The following is a 19,983-nucleotide window of genomic DNA, read 5'->3' as shown; positions in this document are numbered from 1 at the left end:
ACAAAACTTCATATATCTCCCTTTAACTCTCTCTTGTATTCGAAAGAAATTTTTTTTTCAAAGCCACTATTATTATTGCTTTTTTGATGACAGCGATGGCCAGGAACAAACTGGTACTATTACAGCATTCTTTATTACTTCTGTCTGTCTGCTTTAATCAGTGTGTCGTCGACATATATTAAACCATGTGTTACATCTGTTTCATTAGACCACTTACTCATCCTTACAAATCCAAACTGATTTTTTTTAATCTCTCTCCAGCTAGCACAATAGTGTCGTAATGTTCAATTGTTATACAGTTCAAATAACATATTATTATAGAAATAGACTCTATCGTGGAACATGCACTTTAGAAGGTAGAATCAGAATCAGAACATGCACTGAACACAACTTGTTAGCCACTGTGTTTGACTCTGTAAATGCCTCAAGAGAATCAGATTAACCTTGAAAAGAGGTGTCAATGTATAGTCAAGAGACCAAATGAGACCAAATATTCAAATAAATCCCTAAGGAAATGTCAAAAGAACAGCAAACGCAATACATCTTTTGTTGCTCCAATCCAGACATAAAACAAGTGCAAAATATCAAAGTATCCCTCCCTTTCACACCAACCAAAATACAAACTAAACTTTGTATGAACAAAGAAAGAATCCAACAACGCAAAAACTCAAGACTCAGGTACAGGGGCCGGCGCTGGAGGTTTGAGAAGTGGCTGCAAAGCTTTCACAACGATACTCATATTCGGTCTAAACTCTGATTCATATTGCACACACAATGCCGCCACCGCTGCTAGCTGCATTGCCCACATTACAGATGGAAACTGAGTTTATTATCATCCAATTATTCAGATATATTTGAGATCCTTCGATAGTACCTTAGCTACTGATTTAGGAGGATACTCTCCTTTTAGCTTTGGATCAACACACTGCTTCACTTTGTCTTCACTTAGTCTCGGTGTAGCCTGAATAAATAAACGGCAAACTATTAACTTACAAGACAGGAGATTAAAACAGAGCAGGAAACAGGTTTGGGGAGAGGGCACAGATGATACACGTACCCAGGTTACAAGACTCTGTTGGCCACGTGGCATTGTGTGATCCACAGGTTTCCTCCCTGTCAAAAGCTCAAGAAGCACAACCCCAAAGCTATACACATCACTCTTCTGTGTCAACTGTCCAGTCATAGCATATCTGCAAACAGAAACACGCACGTCTTTAGCTGCTTCGTTCATATAGAACTTGTAAGGTTTTAAAGGAACGTTAATTACTCTGGAGCGTGATAGCCAAAGGTGCCCAAGACTCTTGTAGAGTGAAGACGAGCAGCATTATCAGGAGCTTGATTCGAGAGATTGAAATCAGCAACTTTCGCTTGATAGTCTTCAAAGAGAAGCACGTTGCTAGATCTCACGTCTCTGTGTATTACAGGAGGCTGAACCTTCTCGTGAAGGTATTCTAAACCCCTAGCCGCCTCAACGGCTATCTTCACCCTCGTTATCCAGTCGAGCGTTGGACCTGGCTGCGCGCCTTGAACTCCCTTCCTACCGTGTAGGACGTCGTGGAGTGATCCCATCGTTGCAAACTCGTAAGCAAGAACACGGAGGTTCTCATCGACGCAATAACCCACCAGCTGAATGAAGTTGTCATGCTTCAGTCTTGAAACCATTGAAACCTAAGGGAGAAGCAACCAAGATGATATAAAGACAAATCTTCCCTAAAGACAAAGGAGGAAGAGAGATTGAAACTAACCTGACTCAAGAACTCGGTGTTTGTTTCAGCTTCAGGGGCAACATCGAGTTTCTTCAAAGCAACAGCTTTACCATCACTAAGAGTAGCATAATACACCCTTCCATAAGATCCCTCACCAATGAGCGACTTTGATCCGAAATTGTCAGTCTTTTCTTCAACCTCTTCCACAGACAAGGGAGGAACTTCAATGGGGAGTGCTTCCTTGGGCGCCTCAGGCTTTGCAACAGCTTGTGGTCTTGTCTTATTTGCTGCATGTAATGTATTACAGTTAGAAACATACAAATATATTCATCAAATGTTTCAAGTTACCTCCAAAACAGTCAACTCCAAAGCCTAAAGCACTCTATATAGTGTGCAAAGCATAGCACAAGAATAATAACCATAAGGGGAAGTCACTAGTCTACAAAACATTACATACCATCAGGTTGCTGCCATTGAGTTTTCAGATGTTTCTCATCATTTGATATATCAGAATCTCCTGATCTATGCCCACCACAACAGATCCACCTGGGCATATTTGTTCTCTCTTCTTTCAAGTAAAGATCCTCACAGCTTTGAGTTCCTGAAACAGTTCAAACCCAACTAAATATTGTATGCATAAAACTATCTTCTTCTACTAAGCTCGCGATCACAATAAAGCTCAAGGCTTTCATCTCACAAGAAACTGGAATCAGGGTTCGCATAAAGATTGCAACTTTACTAAGCACAGAGTCTAAAACGAAGATCGAATCAGAAAATTGAAATCTAAGCGAGGAAAGCAAAGATGGGTTTGCTTGAAACGATCCAAGAAGTGGAAAATCGAGAGAAATGATTCCAGAAACAAAGGAAGATTCTTTCTTTACCGGTGAAAATCTCCAAAACGTGCTTAAGCTGAGACTTATGTTGATCTCTCTCTCTCTCTCTAGGGGGTGCTTCGTCTGCGTATGATTGGCTTCTGTGTAGGAGATGACAGAGAGGGTGAGTGGAGAAGGAGAAGACAGAGAGAGACAGATAGGCAATCTCTGGGGGCGGATATAAACCGGCCAAACCAAAAGGAAAGCCGACTTTTTTCTCCCTTTGCCTTTTTCTTCTTTAATTTATAAAAACAATATTTTTTCTATTCATTTCCACTATTATATATAATTGACCCCGATCACTCACTTTTTGTTGTGTGTTTAATTATTCAAGAAGTCATAACCTTTGAAGGAAAACATCCCTTAATTTTCAATTTATCTAAATAAGTATTTAACTTTGAATTCACAGGTATGCAACCTAACGTAATATATATAGAATCAGTTCAGAAAAAATTCTCTGTACCTAGTCATTCCTGATTATATTTTTTTTTTATCATGCATGATTAGTACTATAAGGTTTCACATCGTTTGTAGACTAGAATATATAAACCAGATTTTATTCTTAAATGTAAAGAATTATTTTATACTATTTTCAGAAGCTTTATTAGTGAAACTGATGATGTGTATACACGCTCACAATCACATTAGACTTCAGTCATGATGATATCTTTACAAATTGACATATACACTCAATCTTAAAAAAATATTTTTTTTTAACTTGTAAAATCACATTCAACATGGAAAGAAATCAATTCAGTATTTGGTTTATTCAGAAAACAGATTACGTTTTGAAAACTGTTGATGTATTTTTTTTTTTGTTTTCTATCAAGTAAACTCTCTTCCGAGAAATCTAATGAGAAGATGTTTTTTCGAATAGAAGAGTTTTTTTTTTTTTTGATGATTTTCTAATGCTTAATTAAATTAAAAAAATCACAAAACTGAAAGAATTGGGAAAAAAAAAACAGAGAAAAGACAAAATACTAAATTGGGTAATCCGAATGAAAGAAGGATCCTCAAACTATGGCACAGGGTGCATGGACGGAGAGAGACCATCTCATTGCCTTGATAATATTTTCAGTAAACTATGAAATTGATTAATTGAGAAGATGTATATTGAAACTCAGCTATGTCAGGTAAACCTGGCACACAAATCCATCCCCCTTCTTTATGGCCTTGTTATTAATGAGATATTCGAGTAAGAAACTAGAATAAAATTGACTGAGAAACATAATAATATGTTGGAAACTAAATTGATAAATGTTTGCTCACCTAGACTTTTTTTTTTAATATGTTATTTCCAGACTTTATTTAACGAACATAATTAATAACCATGATCAAATAATGTCTGCCTTGAAAGTACTGTACTATAGTTAGTTACTACCACAGAGACCAATAAAAATATAAAAAACTCTACCTTTTCTCCGTGAGCAATCGATGGAAAGCAATCTGCCTTCTTCACTCCTCCTGTGTTGGTGTTGTTGTTGCTGCTGAACGTCGAAAGAATGGAGGGAAGAGAAGAGGAGCAGGAAAAGCGCGACGATTCCAGATTCAATCAAACACTCGAGAACAACGTCCAAGGGTACTCCCATCATTCATTTCTTTACATCTGTTTTGAATTTTGGATTTTGTCTTATTTTGTTTCTGTTTCAGGTTTCTTAAAGGAAGGAGTGTTCCTGGCAAAGCATTGCTCACCAGGAGTCCCGATCCTCCAACATCATACCACCGGAGCTTCTCCGAGAACGACGCCGGGAGAAATGATCACTTGGAGAATCCCCTCGAGGTACATAAGAGCTCTGACTGACCTCTTTCTCTTATAAGAGGTAAATAGAAATTTCAATATTATGCCAGGAGGAGGTGGAAGATCACAGCTCGAGCCAGAAACATGATAATACGTATGCAGGGAAGCTGCGATCAAGCTCCAGTGGTAAAATGATGGTGCAACAAGTCCAGAACGTGAATATAGGTGTTAGGTCAAGCGATTACGGTAGAGTTATGAAGTTCAACAAAGTCCTCTCCGATACTACTGTCATTTTAGGTTCTCTTTCTCTCTCTCAACTTTGATAGTGAGAAGCCTATGTCAATGATACTCTTGTAAAGGACTAAGCTTTTCAAGCTTTTATCACTATGTGAATAATACACTTGCGAGACATGGCCTTTGTGTTTAAACTTTTCCATACATCTCTATGAAAGGCTCCATTTTTTTGGGTGCTCCTACCTGCAGAGAAACTGCTAGAGCTAGCGTGGAATGGTGTGCCTCACTATATGCGCCCTGATGTCTGGCGTCTTCTCTTGGTACATACTACGCCCTCTACCACTTCATCTTTAAGCTTACTACTACATACTATAACTTCTCATCATTATGACTTTTTATTCATTTATCCTTTTTATGTGCATTCTTCTTCTTTTATTTATGATGCAAATATCCTGTTACTTGTGTTCTTTTAACAATGTTAGTTACTAATACTGGTCATCATAAGATCTTCTGTAGATATCTGTTTAGCTTATTTCAGTCACTAGTCAGATAATTTATGTTATTACCTCTTCCTTTCAACATTATATTGCAACAATTTTGTTTGTTTTTTTGGTTAATTTTTTACTGTTTTAAGTTTAAATATAAACTGACAATAGGGATATGCACCACCTAATTCAGATAGGAGGGAGGCTGTCTTGAGAAGAAAACGTCTTGAATATCTTGAGTCTGTTGGCCAATTTTATGACCTTCCAGATTCCGAACGTTCTGATGATGAGATCAACATGCTCCGCCAGGTTTTTCTCTAACAGAACTTTCAAAAGTTGATTAAAAAAATATCTTAGTAAATGTATTCTTTGTCAGATTGCTGTTGACTGTCCAAGAAGTGTACCAGACGTCAGTTTCTTTCAGCAAGCACAGGTGCAGAAGTCATTGGAGCGTATTCTTTACACGTGGTGATTTGGAGAATTCAAGCTTTGATAATAGTTGTTCTTCACTCAACTTAACAATCAGATATGTTGAAAGCTAAACCTAAAACTTTAATTTGCTGAGTTTGTAGGGCCATTAGGCATCCAGCGAGTGGATATGTTCAGGGAATAAATGATCTTGTCACTCCTTTTCTTGTTATATTCTTGTCAGAATATCTAGAAGGTGGTGTAGAGAGTTGGTCAATGTCCGATCTATCTTTTGAAAGAATATCAGATGTGGAAGCGGATTGTTACTGGTGCTTGACAAAGCTACTTGACGGTATGCAAGATCATTACACGTTTGCTCAACCTGGAATCCAGAGACTTGTGTTCAAGCTCAAGGAATTAGTCAGGCGTATTGATGGTAAGGTTCCTGCTTGGCTTTATCTTATAGTTGTATGTCTTTGGTGATTTGATTATTTAAGGAGAGCAACTCTCTACAAATTCATGTTAACTCTAATGGGTCAATTCTCTCATCTTGTTTACCATGAAGTCTTGAATTAACGTTTTCTGCATTTCATGGAAATATGAAGTTCGTGTCTTATCAACGGTTGTGTTGAGTTTGGCTTAGAATAATCACGCTTCCTCTTATCTGCATTGATGTCATAGAGTGGTAATATGTAGTTTCTATAGTACAGCATTTGCTAGTGCATTGATTCATAATACCCACATTGCATGCAGTTAGGCCTGTTATATATTGTTTTAGGATGCAGTATTAACATTGTCTCAATTCACATTACGTTGTTTATGTACTAGAACCTGTTGCCAGACACATGGAAGAGCAAGGACTAGAGTTTCTTCAGTTTGCTTTCCGTTGGTATAACTGTCTTCTGATACGTGAGGTTAGACACCATTTTACCTCCTACTGATAATACGCCACCGCTTCTCGGACCCCGCATAGTCTTTTTTTTTTTTTTTGTTTGGTAATCAATTCTGACTAAATTTTTTGAGATTTCCAGATCCCGTACAGTATCATCAACCGTCTATGGGACACTTATCTTGCTGAAGGAGATGCATTACCGGACTTCCTAGTGTACATATATGCTAGCTTTCTCTTAACGGTAAGAAAAATTGAAAGGAAGAGTCTTCATGGTCAAGTTTGAAACTGTTTTTATTACCATGGGAAGAATTGAATTAAGATACAAGTTGGGTTTGTGAACAATGTCAGTGGTCAGATGAGCTGAAGAAGCTGGACTTTCAAGAGATGGTGATGTTCCTGCAACACCTTCCGACACATACATGGACAGACCAAGAGCTGGAGATGGTTTTGTCAAGAGCATTCATGTGGCACAGTATGTTTAACAGTTCCCCTAACCACTTGGCTAGCTGAGTGACTTTTTCCTCGATTATGATATGACTGTTCGTTCGTTCTTTGGTTATATTTTACTCCCAAAATGAGCTTTGGTATAAATGGTAAATGCTAACATTCTTTGTCGTGTTAATTGTGCCATTAGTTTATGTATGGTTTCTCACACGACACTTGTTTATTCTGTCACCAGGTTTTGTGTTTGTAATATCTGTAGCTTTTTTACTCAATCAGTCATTTGCATGGCTGTCTCTCTCACTCTATACATGCTAATCATGCCCTCTTTTGTAATAATACAAAGATAAGATAAGATAATAGAAATGAGATTAGATATGAGTTAAAATATTAGAAGTAATAATCAACCTGAAAATTCAAACAGAGAATGTGGACATAAGCAACGTTGTCAACAAAAATCTAACTAAAAAGATGATGATGGACTCTTATCTCTTGTCTTGGATTCCTAACTAAGGCATAAATAATTAATACAATGTTAAAGTCAACATCAATGAAATTTTGGTCGGTTATTTATTTATTTTTGAAAAGGAAAGAAGAATACTAATTTCGCTCGATTATTTGCATGTTTCATTATTAACTCTGTGGGATAATTGTTTATATTTACATTGGCAAGGAGGATGCCTAAAAACATCCTTGGGGAGGAACTTCTCTCTCTATTCTCTCTAACTTCTAACTTCTCGCCGCCGGTCACCACCTCCCTTTTGTTTTTTGTTTGTTCTTGTATAATAAATTCGATCTTGAAGATCGATCTAAATTTCCGGTAGCGGATATCATCTTCGCTTGGCGATCTTTTTGTGGTGTTTTAGTTTAGTTTCATCTTCCCTTCTCTTTTGATTTTCACCCTCTTTAAATCCCGTTTGATATTGAGGAGATGATGGTTTTACTCCGGTCATTCTCATGGCTAATATTTGAAAAGAATCCATCTTTGCTTTCTAAAATATTGGCATGTGCCTCTAAGGAAAGTATCTGATCAAATTTAGTCAGTGAATTTATTGATTTTGCTTGGGAATTTTCAGAAGACTCAGTAGAGTTGAAGTTTCTCATATAGAGAAGTGTTTCAACAAAGTCTCTTTCCGGGATTCTTATGAAGCTTTTCACTGCTGTTTACATCCGGAGGAAGTCTTGAAATCTTCTTAGTCTCGACGGTAGATAGGGGAAAGGGGAAGCAAGTGGATCAAACCGGAGGAATCTCACCATGGTTGGAGAGTAGTTTTTGCTTCTAGCCGGAGAAGAAGATCGGTGGGATCTCAAGCAAACCAAGCGACGGCTCATCCTTCAACCGATGCGTAGAGCGACACGTGGAAGAGCTTCCAGAGAGCTCGATTTGAACATGTGTTATTGATCTTATCTAATTTTGTTGGGCTTGGGTGGGTTTGTTGTGTGATTGGACTGTGTTCATAAAAGATCCACTTGTACTCGTGTTAGCCTAATGGCAAGGAACAGTGTTTGAACATTGGCAAGGAACAGTGTTTGAAGCAAATTATTAAGTACTTTTTAGGATATAATTTTTTTTTTTGTCACTTATTTTTCAGAGAGAAAATTAGGAAAAAGTTCAAAAGAGAAAAGATTAATGATGGATGTAATGATGATGAGTCATCACTTTATAAGACCAAAGCCTCATTACGGTAAAATGAAATAAATAAATAAAACACAATGAAGAAGGCAAAGTAAAGAAGTTGTTTTTGCTTTTCTTTTGGTTTGTGTGGTTCATTAATTCATTCATCTCTGAATCTTCTTCTTTTTTCTGCAAAGGAACGAACACTCTTCATCACCGCCATAATCTATTTTATCTCTCAGAAGAAGAATCCGACCGACGTGGTTCAATATCAAGCTCTCACCTTTTTTTGAAGTCGGAAAACAATGGTTTGAGTTTCCGGGGATGGTGAAATTCGCAGGTATCTTCACTTGTTTCTTCTCGTATTAGATATAATGAAGTGTTGAAATCACTTGTAATTTGAGCCTAGTAATTTCTTGTTTTGGGTATTGACTCTGCTTTTCATATGTCCGGACAGAACATAAATTTTTTAACCTTTTCGTCTTTTATGGTGGATCCGAATGCCTGTTAAGATGATCTATGTATGCTCTTGGATACAAAAAAACATAAGTATATGGTTGTTAGATGCCAAATATATTTGGTGGAAGATTTATAGAATCTCTTTTATGTTTTGGGGGCTTTGATTCTTCATGTTAAAGTAAGAATTTAGTTGGAATAGTATTCTGAATTAAAAAAAAACTTTTCATGATTAAGAGGCGCTTAGAGTGATGCGGTTGTCAAGATAATATATGAGCTTATTCAACTAAGGTACAAGATTCACCAAACACTCTAACTTCCTTTTTTCCGCTTCACTCAGAGTTACTAACTAATCTCTCCATTTCAAAAAGATCTTTGTTTAGAAAAAAAATTGTTTCAAAAAAATAATACTCCCTCCGTTCCTTAATAATAGACTTTCTAGAAAAAACGTTTGTTTCAGAAAGATGTATTTTTTGTGTTTTCTATGAAAAAATTGTAAACTTCAAGAAAATTAATTGTCTTTATTGAATTACTATTGGTTAAAAGTTATTGAAAATTGAAAATTACAGAAAACGATACATTTATTATGGTAGTTTAATGTGTTTTCTTAATATGTGTGAAAATACTAAAAAGTCTATCTTTTAGGAACGGAGGGAGTATGTTTTACATTGTCAATGCATAAATTAATTGCAAATTGTAAACTTCAAAAAACATAATGGTGTTTATAAAGATTTCATTGGTTAAAAGTTGTGGAGAACGGAAAATAATGTATTAGTAACTAAAATTTGATATGTTTTTGTAATAAGTGTGAAAAGACTAAAACATACATCTTTCTGAGAGAGTATTTTTTTGTTGGCGCTTCTTCTCAAGGTGTTTTTTTTGTTGTCAGTCTAGGTACCCTATTGTGCCATTGATGAAACTAAATAAATAACTTCTCTGGTAAAAGTTGTTTGTTAATCTTTTAACTTGCTTCTGTTATCAGGTTATTTGGTTCATGGCTTCTTGTTATTTATTATCTGGTTATCAAGCTTCCAAGATGTAGCTTCTCAGTATAAAGTTAATGACCACAGTAGCAAAACCACTACCTTTGAGTTAGCAAATCCACCTGGTACTGGAGTATCCGGCCCCATTCAAATATCACCTTCCGTCATCCCCAAATACGAATCCCCTCCTCTCCCTTGGACACCACCAATGTACCCTACTTTCCCTGATACATACCAACCAAAGCTAACCGGTAAATGCCCTGCAGACTTCCAAGCAATCTCAAGCGTTATAGATACAGCAGCCTCTGATTGCTCCCAGCCGTTCGCCGCACTCGTGGGAAACGTTATATGCTGTCCACAGTTCGTTAGCCTGCTTCATATTTTCCAAGGACAGCACAAGTCAGATAAGTTGGTTCTGCCTGATGCGGTTGCTGCAGATTGTTTTTCAGATATCGTTAGCATCCTCGTCAGCAAAAGAGCCAACATGACAATACCTGAGCTTTGTTCTGTAACGTATTCGAATCTTACTAGGGGTTCTTGTCCTGTGCAAGATGCGGCAGTGTTCGAGAAAGCTGTTAACGGTAGCAAATTACTTGACGCGTGTCGCACTGTTGACCCTCTTAAAGAGTGTTGCAAGCCGGTTTGCCAAGGTGCGATTATGGAAGCTGCGCTTGCTATCTCTTCAGGAGGATCAAACAACAACGTCAACGCGCTTAACGACTGCAAGAATGTGGTGTTTTCGTATATCTCCAGGAAGCTTCCTGCTGACAAAGCAAACACAGCGTTTAGAATATTATCGTCTTGCAAAGTCAACAAAGGTACTGAACTGTGTAGTCATCTATTACCTTGCTCATCTAGGAAATGGTTTTGACCATGGTTTAAAAAATCGGTCTAGGCGGCTCTAACTAGGTCTTGACCCAAATGATTTTCTTAAAATCCAACTTGTACAACTCAAATCGGTTTAAACAGTAATAAATTGGTTAAAATCGATTTAAATCTACTTAAATTAGTCTAAATATGTTAAATTAATCAATAATGTTAGTAAAAAACTACAAATCTACTAATTTGTCTAATAATTTGTTTTGTATATCTAATTTTGATAATTCATCAAAATAAATTTATAATTTAACTCAAAAATTATAATATCTTATTAAACGTAATTTATATATAAAATAAATTGATAATTCGTTAATGTTTCGGCCTGGCCTAGGCCTCGAATAATCTGCTTAGTTGCTAGTTCTCTACAAAAGGCCTAGTTACAGCCTACGGATTTCTTGAACATTGGTTCTGACTTTACATTGTGGAGTTTACAGTTTGCCCCTTGGAGTTTAAGGAGCCAACGGAAGTGGTCAAGGCTTGCCGTAATGCGGCTGCTCCAAGCCCTTCTTGCTGTACCTCCTTGAATTCATACATTTCTGGGATACGTAACCAAATGCTGATAACAAACAAGCAGGCCATAGTCTGCGCAACGGTCTTCGGTTCTATGTTAAGGAAAGGTGGTGTCATGACAAATGTCTACGAGCTTTGTAATGTCGATCTCAAAGATTTCAGTGTCCAAGGTAGTATACTCCAAAAGAAGTGTTATAGTCAGCTTCCTTTTATTCAAATCCTCCTGACATTGATCTCTCTTTTGGGCGATAAGCAGCATATGGAATGCAACAAGGTTGTCTTCTCAGAAGCTATCCTGCAGACTTGATATTTGACAACACAACAGGGTACAGTTTCACATGTGACCTGACGGATAATATTGCTGCGCCGTGGCCATCTTCATCGTCAGTGTCGTCTTTGTCTCTCTGTGCTCCTGGTAAACATTTCTATTTACCTGTTCTCTTCTGTGTAGATTGCAAAAAAAAAAAAAGGAGTTTTGTTTCGTCTGATTCAGTTTAGTTACAAATTTGCAGAGATGTCATTACCTGCCTTGCCAACATCGCAGCAGACCCATAAAAATCACGGTACGCATATCTCCTTGCTGTGTAATCTTTAGTCTTACAACATATTAAACGTATTAAACGTTAAATGCAATAGAACTCAAAAGACTGTAATTGCAGGGTTTCACGATGAGGCGTTTGGAGCGTTGCGTCTCATAATTATTTTGGTCTCTGTGGTGTATGGTGCTGCGAGACATCAAAATGAGATTTAGGAGGTTTTGGTTTTTTTTTGTAGTTAGTGAGGACTTTGGATAAAAACAGTGGCAAGCTCATTTTTTATTTTCTTCTGTATATGTTTTGTTGTTAACAGGGTAAGGGGTGATCAGTAATATATCTTCTTAGTCTCTCTCTCTCATGTATATCATTCTTCTTCTTCCCTTGTTTGTTCTTTCTACTTTTGCGTTTGATTTAAGGTTAATCATGTTTAGTGATCAAGGTAAATCAATAAACACAAGAGAAAAAGATGAAAAGAAGCTAAAAATTAAATCTTTGGCCAAAATGTGTTTGTGCTTGGAGAGAAAAACAACAAAATATGTTTGTGTTTAGAGAGAAAAACAAGATAAGATATAACTAGGGTTTACATTTATATACTCTTTTAAAATTAGGGTACAATCGCTAAACGCTAAAATCCCAGAAGCTGAACGCTATTTTTCTGCGTCCGCGTTTTGACCCAAAACGCGTTTGGCGTTTGGCCTTCTTCTTCATCTCTCCGTCTGCGTCTCGAGCTCGGGTTTCGTCTCCGCTTCACCGCAGCTGCTCGCCGTCATCTCTTCTCTGGCCGTGAAGGCATCTTGCGTCTCTTTCCGTCGTCTTCACCGTGCTCTGCTCCGTTCAAGTTGCGTCGTCATGCTTAATGGACCAAGGCAAGGCGTCGAGCAGTCCATATCGTCTCCATTGTTCGATTGAGGAGGTTCAGCATTGGCCTTCGGTCGATTTGTGCCCGTCGAACCAAGGACTAGGCCGAGAGTGACGAATCGAGTGGGTTAATGTTCTTGAGGTGGTCGTTGTGAGCTTTACGGACTGAAAGCTTCAAGCTTGGGTCGAGGAAGACGAAGCGAGCGAGCCACAGCTTCACACATAGCTCGATCGGTGCTCTCGATTGTTCAGTTATAAGCTTGGATCGAGCCAGAAGGATCGAGCAATCTGGGTTCTTCACATTTAAAGCTCTGCAACTCACGACAGAACAATGGCTAACTTCTGATATTTTGCATCTTTGGTCCCTAGGCTCTTCACATTTTACGTTTTGACCCCAAAACTTCTGTTTGTACAGATTAGTCCTTGAAATTGCCTCAGAACTCTAGTTTGTGCATTCCAGCCCCTGTTTATGCAATATGAACAAATGCAACACCTAATAACCACCTAAATGCAGTTCCTAAACACTAAAATGACCAAAATAAAGAGCTAAAAACATGTAAAAACACTATACATCAGCAACTTAGTTGATAGCGCTAGGCTTTTACTGTCCCAATGCTCTTGAAGGTTCTCCAAAGGTTTTCTCTCTGCATCTAACCTGAAATTTTGAAGTCATGAAAGTGAGAACCCATGATGAAGAATGTGGTTTTATGCAGATGATAGGAGATAGACTTTTTGAAAGAATGTAGGGAGGTTAAATGAGAATGCAGATTCTATTGTACGAGCTATACAGTAGACCAAAACCCTGCTTGTGAAGCTGGATCAATATGGAAACACATTGTTCTTTCTCCTTCCAGGTTCAACATTCAACAATACTCAATTCAGAATTCAAACAATGTCACCAAAAAACACCAAGGTGAGGAAGATAGGAGATGTTCTATGCATCATATGATTCACACATTAGTATATGAACCTCACCTCTTCTTAAGATAGACCAGTTCCTTGAAAGCATAATATGTTATTTGTACTTTCTCTAATGCGCAATGAAACAAGAACAGTTAGTGAAGCAAAACAAGAAATTGAATCTACTAAACACATTGATACAATGCTTTAGATTCACTCAAGAACACATATTCAGGCAGACATAGATGAAGACTAAACCGAACAAAACCACATCTCTGCAAGACATATCCTAGGAGTTTGGAACGAAGACACCATTCACATTTAGCGATTGTGTAAGAGATGTTTTAAGGTAATCAAATGCATCATATGATTCAGAGAAAGGTATGGAACCTCACCTTAACTTTGCCAAAGTTTCTTTTCTTAAGATAGACCAGCTCCTTCAAAGCATTATATATATATATATATATATGTTATCTGCACTTCTTTCATGAGCAATGAAACAAGAACAGACAAGAAACTGAATCTACTTAGCACACCAATACAATGTTTGAGATTCATTCGAAAACATGTTCAGGCAGACATAAATGAACACTAAACCTAACAAAACCGCATCTTTGCAAACATATCTTAGAAGTTTGGAATGAAGATTTAGCTATTGATTAAAAAGCATCATTTCAGACAAACCAAAGAATTACAAGAACAAGGTTTCAAGAAGAAACCAAAAAAAAAAAAAAAACTAAGGAAAGCAAGCCCCTTCAAGGATGATTCAATTATACAAGACTACCCTAAAGAAGCTAACCACCACCATATCCTAGAGAAGCTACTTCTTCACCTTCCTCGTTGAAGCCCTTTTCGCCGGAGACTTCACAGTCTTCGGCTTCACGCTCTTAACCGGAGCCACCTTCTTAGTCGCAGCCGCCGTTTTCTTAGCAGGAGCAGCTTTCTTCCCTGGAGACGTTCTACTCGAAGTCCTCGCCGCTTTCGTAGGTCTCTCCTTAGCCTTAGGCTTAACCGCAACAGCTTTGGTCTTTGACACAGCAGCAACAGTCTTTGTCTTTGTCTTTGCTTTAGGCTTAGCAGCCTTTGGCTTTGCAGCTGCAGCAGCAGGCTTCTTAGCTACTTTAGCTGCCGGTTTGGCTTTAACCGGTGCCTTCGCCGCAACTTTAGCCTTCGGTTTAGCTACAGCTGCTGGTTTCTTCTTAACCGCCGCCGGTTTAGGTGCGGATTTAGCAGAGGGTAGCTTGAAAGATCCTTTGACCTTAACCAACTTCTCAGCAGCGACGAGCCTCTTGAGGTTAACGAGCAGAAGCTTCCTGAAGGTAGGAGGAAGAGACTTCTCCTTCTCCTCGATGAACTTCTGAATCGCGTATTGACTAGATCCAGTCCTCTCCTTCAACGTCGTGATCGCATCTTTAATCATCTGCATCGATTCAAACAACAAAACGTCAAAAAAAGATTACGAATCTGAAATTGATTAAAGCTTAGATCGGATAAACGAATCTCTCGTACCTCTTCGTATTTAGGGTGAGATGGAGGAGAAGAAGAAGCTTTCTTCTTCGTAGCCTTCTTCTCTGCAGGCTTCTTCTTAGGTTTAACTTCCTTCGTCTTCTTCGCTTTAGCGCCCTTTGCCGTCACCGCCGCCTCTGCATCTCCTGAGGCTACGTTAGTGGGGATGTTCTCTGCCTCTGCCGACATTTTTTTCTCTAGGGAATTGAATGAAATGTGATGAGTCAGAGAAGATTCTGGTGAGGACGATGATAGTTTCGGACATGTTTTTATAGTCAGATGTGTAAAGAGACAGAGGTTTTTATTCTTTGCTCTGATTGGTTGAGACAATGAGTACGCGGATCGGTGTAGCATCTCAGGTTTAAATTTTAGCCGTTGGATCTAACCTTATCGACGGTGTAAAGGTAACGGTTGATAATAAAAGGATGAGGAAGTTAATGGATGTGGAAAGGTGTTTTGTTTTATGTTTGGTGTGCTTTTAGCCTCGATTGTTTTGATCATAACTTGAGTTATACTTGACGGAATTCAGTTTTTTTTTAATCAGTGCGTAGATAATTCTGTATTTTTTCTTTTGAGTATCTAAGCGTTTAAAATGGTTTATTATTGAGTGAGAAAATCTGTTCCGAAGCAAGGTTGGTCGAGACAATGGTTTGTTTTGATAGTATTGATGTGTATTTGTTTTTCTGGAGAATGCTTGGGGGAAGATTATCAGTGTTTGTATCCATTGGAAACTACACTAATCGAGGAGTGTAACGAATCGATATTTATTTAAATCCGATCATTTTTTGGTGGGAAGTCATGCTGTAGAATCCGACCATAGATGACCATCTTCTAGTGTATGTGCTGCCACACAACTTGTTTCATGTTTGATGTGTCTATCTTCAAAAGAGTCATAAGGCAAGTAACCAAATCTATGCATTGCTTCATTTTACATAAAACATCGTGTAATGATTCTAGATAAAATTTGTTATAAATGCTGATGATGTATGCAACTATGCTACTATGCATCCTTCTTCTAATAGCATACAACTTTTATTACCAATGGAATTATATGACATTCATTGGCAAACATAAATCTTTATCGTGAATACGAAATTCAAATCTTACATTGCTATATATTTTTTATCTAACGAATAGTAATATTATACATTTGGCATATTGATATCGATTTGAAACTTCCTGCGGTTACTTTTTAACGAGTTTTGTATTGCGAATGATTGTGTAACGTCCTAGATGGTATGAATGACGTTCTCATTAAATTTTTGGCGTAAATAAAGGTTTACAGATTTATAATCAGAATGATATTAGTAATTGTCATTTTTCATATCGATAATAGATATACATCCAGTATAAAACCCGTTTTTACATTCTACAAAGTTAATTTCCCTCATCATATAAAACTGGAGTCACCGTGATCAAATAAACTGGATCCAACTCACATATAGATCAAACTTTTTCTGGCTTTAAACCAATATTCAAATCAAAAACGAATAAATTGACCTAAAACTAAATTTCATCTACAAAAACAAAGAAGAAGAACGGGTCTATAAAGTTACGATCAATCTGATCATAGTTGAATTAATAATTTCCGATTTATTCCCGATTTACATATATTTTTTTATAAACGGATACTCCTAAGAAATAAATTCAATCAATATATACAATAGTAAGCCGCTAAGTAAGGCAAGAAACTTTAATCTCCCTTTGACATTCCACTAATCCATCATCATATTTATTAATTGCGTTCTAATGGCCTGCCCTCGGAAGGCAGTTACATTTTACGTTTACCAATGGAAAATAATGTTGGATTCAAGATACTCTTAAGCTTCTAAATTTATATTTTTAGAGTCTAAACTCCTATAACACCATTAACAAACATACAAATTGATAACAATGGACTTTTTCGTTGCGGATTTAGTAATGAGCTAGTGAATGGTCGACTCAAATGTTAATACTATATTTTCAATATATCGATCTACCGAAATGCTGAGGGAAGATCTCTCCCCAACCTTTCGATAACTATAAATCTTTAGTATATGATAACTTATTTTTTGGTATTATCTACATATGTTGAGAATCTTTTAATAAAGTTATAAACTATAACTTTTTGATTGTTTAGGATGCTTATCAGTTGTCACCACCCATTATAGATATTCACACATGCCATCCATTCAAAGTGCACACGCCAAAAACTTTAAAAGATCATTCATTATAAATTAATTACACAAATATATTAAAAGAAAAACATTCGTAATAAATATGTTCACACGTTGACACGTGACAGCTTCACAATTATTTAAAAATTAGAATGATAATGTAGTAGATTCACAATTATTTAAAAATTAATATATTCACACACTATTTTTTTTTTAACTTCAGCGTAGACAATTTAATATGTTCACACACTGGCTAAAATTCATGCATTTTTAACCTTTGTATTAGTGAATTTAAGTTATATCCGTGCAAAGTTAGATTTTTAGTTTAGCCAAATATTATTTTTTACAGAGTTTTCATATCAAACCAAAAATTAAAAACATAATTCATGTGCCGAGTGAAGATATCATATTATTTTCGATGCAACCTAACCCACTTTCACTCGATTGTATCGTGTTTTTATTATATTTACCAAGAATTTTCTTATAAGAAAGTGCATGTTCTTGGTTATAAACTACGTCAATTTTGCAATATGCCCAACAATATTGACGCAACACGACCCAACCATTTTTATTAATATTCTTAAAGTATGGTTCAATAATTATGTATGTAAAATAAGCCCAAAATATTTATTTTACATTTATTTTATTTTCCTTTGTATTAGCAGAAGAAAACAAGTTTGGATAAAATATCTGGATCCGAAGAACCGAACCGAACTTGATTTGAAAATAATATCAAACACAAACTAAAATTAATTAAGTGTTCAGATGGATCTAAAATTTTAATATCTGGATAATCAGACCTGAATCCTATCCAAACTGAAAAATACCGAAAATATCTAAATCACAATTATATACTTAAATATATTAATTATTTTTAATGTTATATCTATTAGATATTCAAAATATAAAAATATTTAAAAATTATCGAAGTAGTCACAAATAAATATCTAAAAATAACAAAAAAATCAAAATACTAAAAATTTATATTTGTTCTCCATCCAAATATTTAAGTATTTAGTCTTACATTATTCAAATTTTTATGTTCTATATTATTTTATTTTTGGATTTTGAGGACTTAAGTATATTTTCATTTTAAAAAAATACATAATTAAAATGGATACCTGAACTCGAATCCGAATTGAACCCGCAGTGATTTGAACCAAATTCAAACCAAATTCAACTGGAATTTGAAAATATCCGAATCAAAATTAAATTTCCAACATAAAAAATTCGAAATATGAGTAGATCAACTGAATCCGAAAAGATATCTGAATGTTCATCTCTAGAAAGAGTTATACGACAAATCCTTATTATAACAAAATAAATAATCTAATCATCTTTTTATGGGCGGTTCAATTCAGAAGGTATTATGTAATCAAATTAATATGGCGCTAAAATGCTAGTTTATCACCAAACTATATCTACTGTTGGGGTCTTAGGATCAAATGGAAGATAGCATGCGAGTCTTGACGCAACGCCGATTGTAGTTGTCCTTCAACAACTCTCTGCGCCAACATGAACCAAGGAAAATGATGATCTATAACAACAACTATCTAGGTTAAACAAGAGCCTATGACAATGATGGCCTACGCCAACGATTCTCCAAAGAAAGAGAAACTCGACTCAATAAATATGTATCGAGTGGCCAAAAAAAAATGAGAGAGAGCAATAGGTGCAAATTAACCATAACTTAGACGAGCATTAACGCTGATCCTTAGTAGAGTTTTAAGGTAAAAAAATGATTTAAATAAAAGGAAAATAAAATAAAACAGGAGTTATCGATCCTTAATTAGAGAGTTTGGTTACCGATTATAACTGGAGTTTTATACACACGTGTCCCCATTCTGTGTTATTTTTTATTTTTTAATTTTTCTTTCTTTCGTTCTTTCTTCCCTCCTCTCACTTCTTGTCTTCTCGTGTTCTCCGTCCAAAGAAAGTCGAAACCGACGATTGATCCAAACCCACCACCGATCTTCCACACAGATCCTCAACACCGATCCTCCATACTGATCCTCCGTCTCGCGTTCGTTTTCATCTTCTCCTCTTCTCCGTGACGGAGGAGGGATCGAAACCCATCACGAAGACGACGATTCTCCCGCTCTTCATGGCGTCTCCTCCGTCTTCTCCGTCTTCTCCGTCTTCTCCACCGATCGAAACCCATCACCAAGGATAACGCTTCTTTTGTTCCGTCACAAGAAGGTTCCAATCCCACCACAGACGACGTCTCTCTCTCTGTCCTGAAGGCGCCTCCTCCGTCGCTTCTCGTGTTCTCCGGCAGAAGAACGATGCAAACCCACCACGGACGACGACTGTCTCGGTCCTCACGGCGTCTCCTCCGACTCTCGGTCCTCACGGCTTCTCCTCCGACGAGTGTCTCGGTCCTCACTGAGATCACTACCCAAGTAATTAACTTTCTCACTTCATTCATCTTAATTAGTGTTATAAAGATTATTTAGCTAGCTTAAGGATCAAGTCTTGGCTATGTTTTTTAGCTTAGGCTCTGTATTTAAGTTTGTCTCATATCAGTGGTTAGCAATAACATAAGTGAGTGTGTTGAAGTTGGATCATGGTCTAAGTTCATTGCGTTTGCTCATTTTGACAGGGTTGAGGCGATGTGAACAGGTTTACACATCCAGTTCTTGCATTAACCAAACACAACTTGAGATTGTCGTTGAGGTTAGTGTGCAAAACTTGTCATTTTCTTCCTATTTGCTTATTTGCTTTCGCTGGGTAGTAGTTAGTTTAATCAATGGTTGTGATGAATGCTGGTTAGTGAAACTTCAAGTTGTGATGAATGTTTCTGATAGT

At 36.8% G+C, this 19,983-nt stretch overlaps 4 protein-coding genes across 4 annotated transcripts; 2 read left to right on the top strand and 2 right to left on the bottom strand.

Annotated features, from left to right (window-relative positions):
• Positions 1-420: 420 nt before the first annotated feature.
• Positions 421-2,807, bottom strand: LOC106327924 (PTI1-like tyrosine-protein kinase 2). The gene is made up of 7 exons (XM_013766243.1): positions 2,588-2,807; positions 2,164-2,307; positions 1,746-1,993; positions 1,268-1,668; positions 1,058-1,190; positions 875-961; positions 421-793 (listed from the first exon to the last, which is right to left on the bottom strand). Exons 2-7 carry the CDS (start codon positions 2,258-2,260, stop codon positions 668-670), a joined length of 1,092 nt encoding a protein of 363 aa, XP_013621697.1. The 5' UTR covers positions 2,261-2,307; positions 2,588-2,807; the 3' UTR covers positions 421-667.
• Positions 2,808-4,073: 1,266 nt separating this feature from the next.
• Positions 4,074-6,920, top strand: LOC106334068 (GTPase-activating protein gyp1-like). The gene is made up of 10 exons (XM_013772422.1): positions 4,074-4,157; positions 4,229-4,358; positions 4,433-4,613; positions 4,800-4,870; positions 5,207-5,344; positions 5,412-5,503; positions 5,608-5,879; positions 6,272-6,357; positions 6,475-6,576; positions 6,684-6,920. Exons 1-10 carry the CDS (start codon positions 4,081-4,083, stop codon positions 6,843-6,845), a joined length of 1,311 nt encoding a protein of 436 aa, XP_013627876.1. The 5' UTR covers positions 4,074-4,080; the 3' UTR covers positions 6,846-6,920.
• A 1,548-nt stretch (positions 6,921-8,468) lies between these two features.
• Positions 8,469-12,106, top strand: LOC106335198 (uncharacterized GPI-anchored protein At1g61900-like). Its single transcript, XM_013773646.1, has 6 exons — positions 8,469-8,731; positions 9,830-10,648; positions 11,144-11,389; positions 11,476-11,634; positions 11,732-11,782; positions 11,879-12,106. Exons 1-6 carry the CDS (start codon positions 8,716-8,718, stop codon positions 11,968-11,970), a joined length of 1,383 nt encoding a protein of 460 aa, XP_013629100.1. The 5' UTR covers positions 8,469-8,715; the 3' UTR covers positions 11,971-12,106.
• Positions 12,107-14,154: 2,048 nt separating this feature from the next.
• LOC106335199 (histone H1.2-like) lies at positions 14,155-15,273 on the bottom strand. The gene is made up of 2 exons (XM_013773647.1): positions 15,023-15,273; positions 14,155-14,933 (listed from the first exon to the last, which is right to left on the bottom strand). Exons 1-2 carry the CDS (start codon positions 15,206-15,208, stop codon positions 14,334-14,336), a joined length of 786 nt encoding a protein of 261 aa, XP_013629101.1. The 5' UTR covers positions 15,209-15,273; the 3' UTR covers positions 14,155-14,333.
• Between the last annotated feature and the right edge of the window lie 4,710 nt (positions 15,274-19,983).

The sequence above is a fragment of the Brassica oleracea genome, chromosome C3 (genome assembly GCF_000695525.1).
Source record: "Brassica oleracea var. oleracea cultivar TO1000 chromosome C3, BOL, whole genome shotgun sequence".
Taxonomy (NCBI): Eukaryota; Viridiplantae; Streptophyta; class Magnoliopsida; order Brassicales; family Brassicaceae; genus Brassica; species Brassica oleracea.
This window is presented reverse-complemented; position numbering and strand designations above follow the sequence as displayed.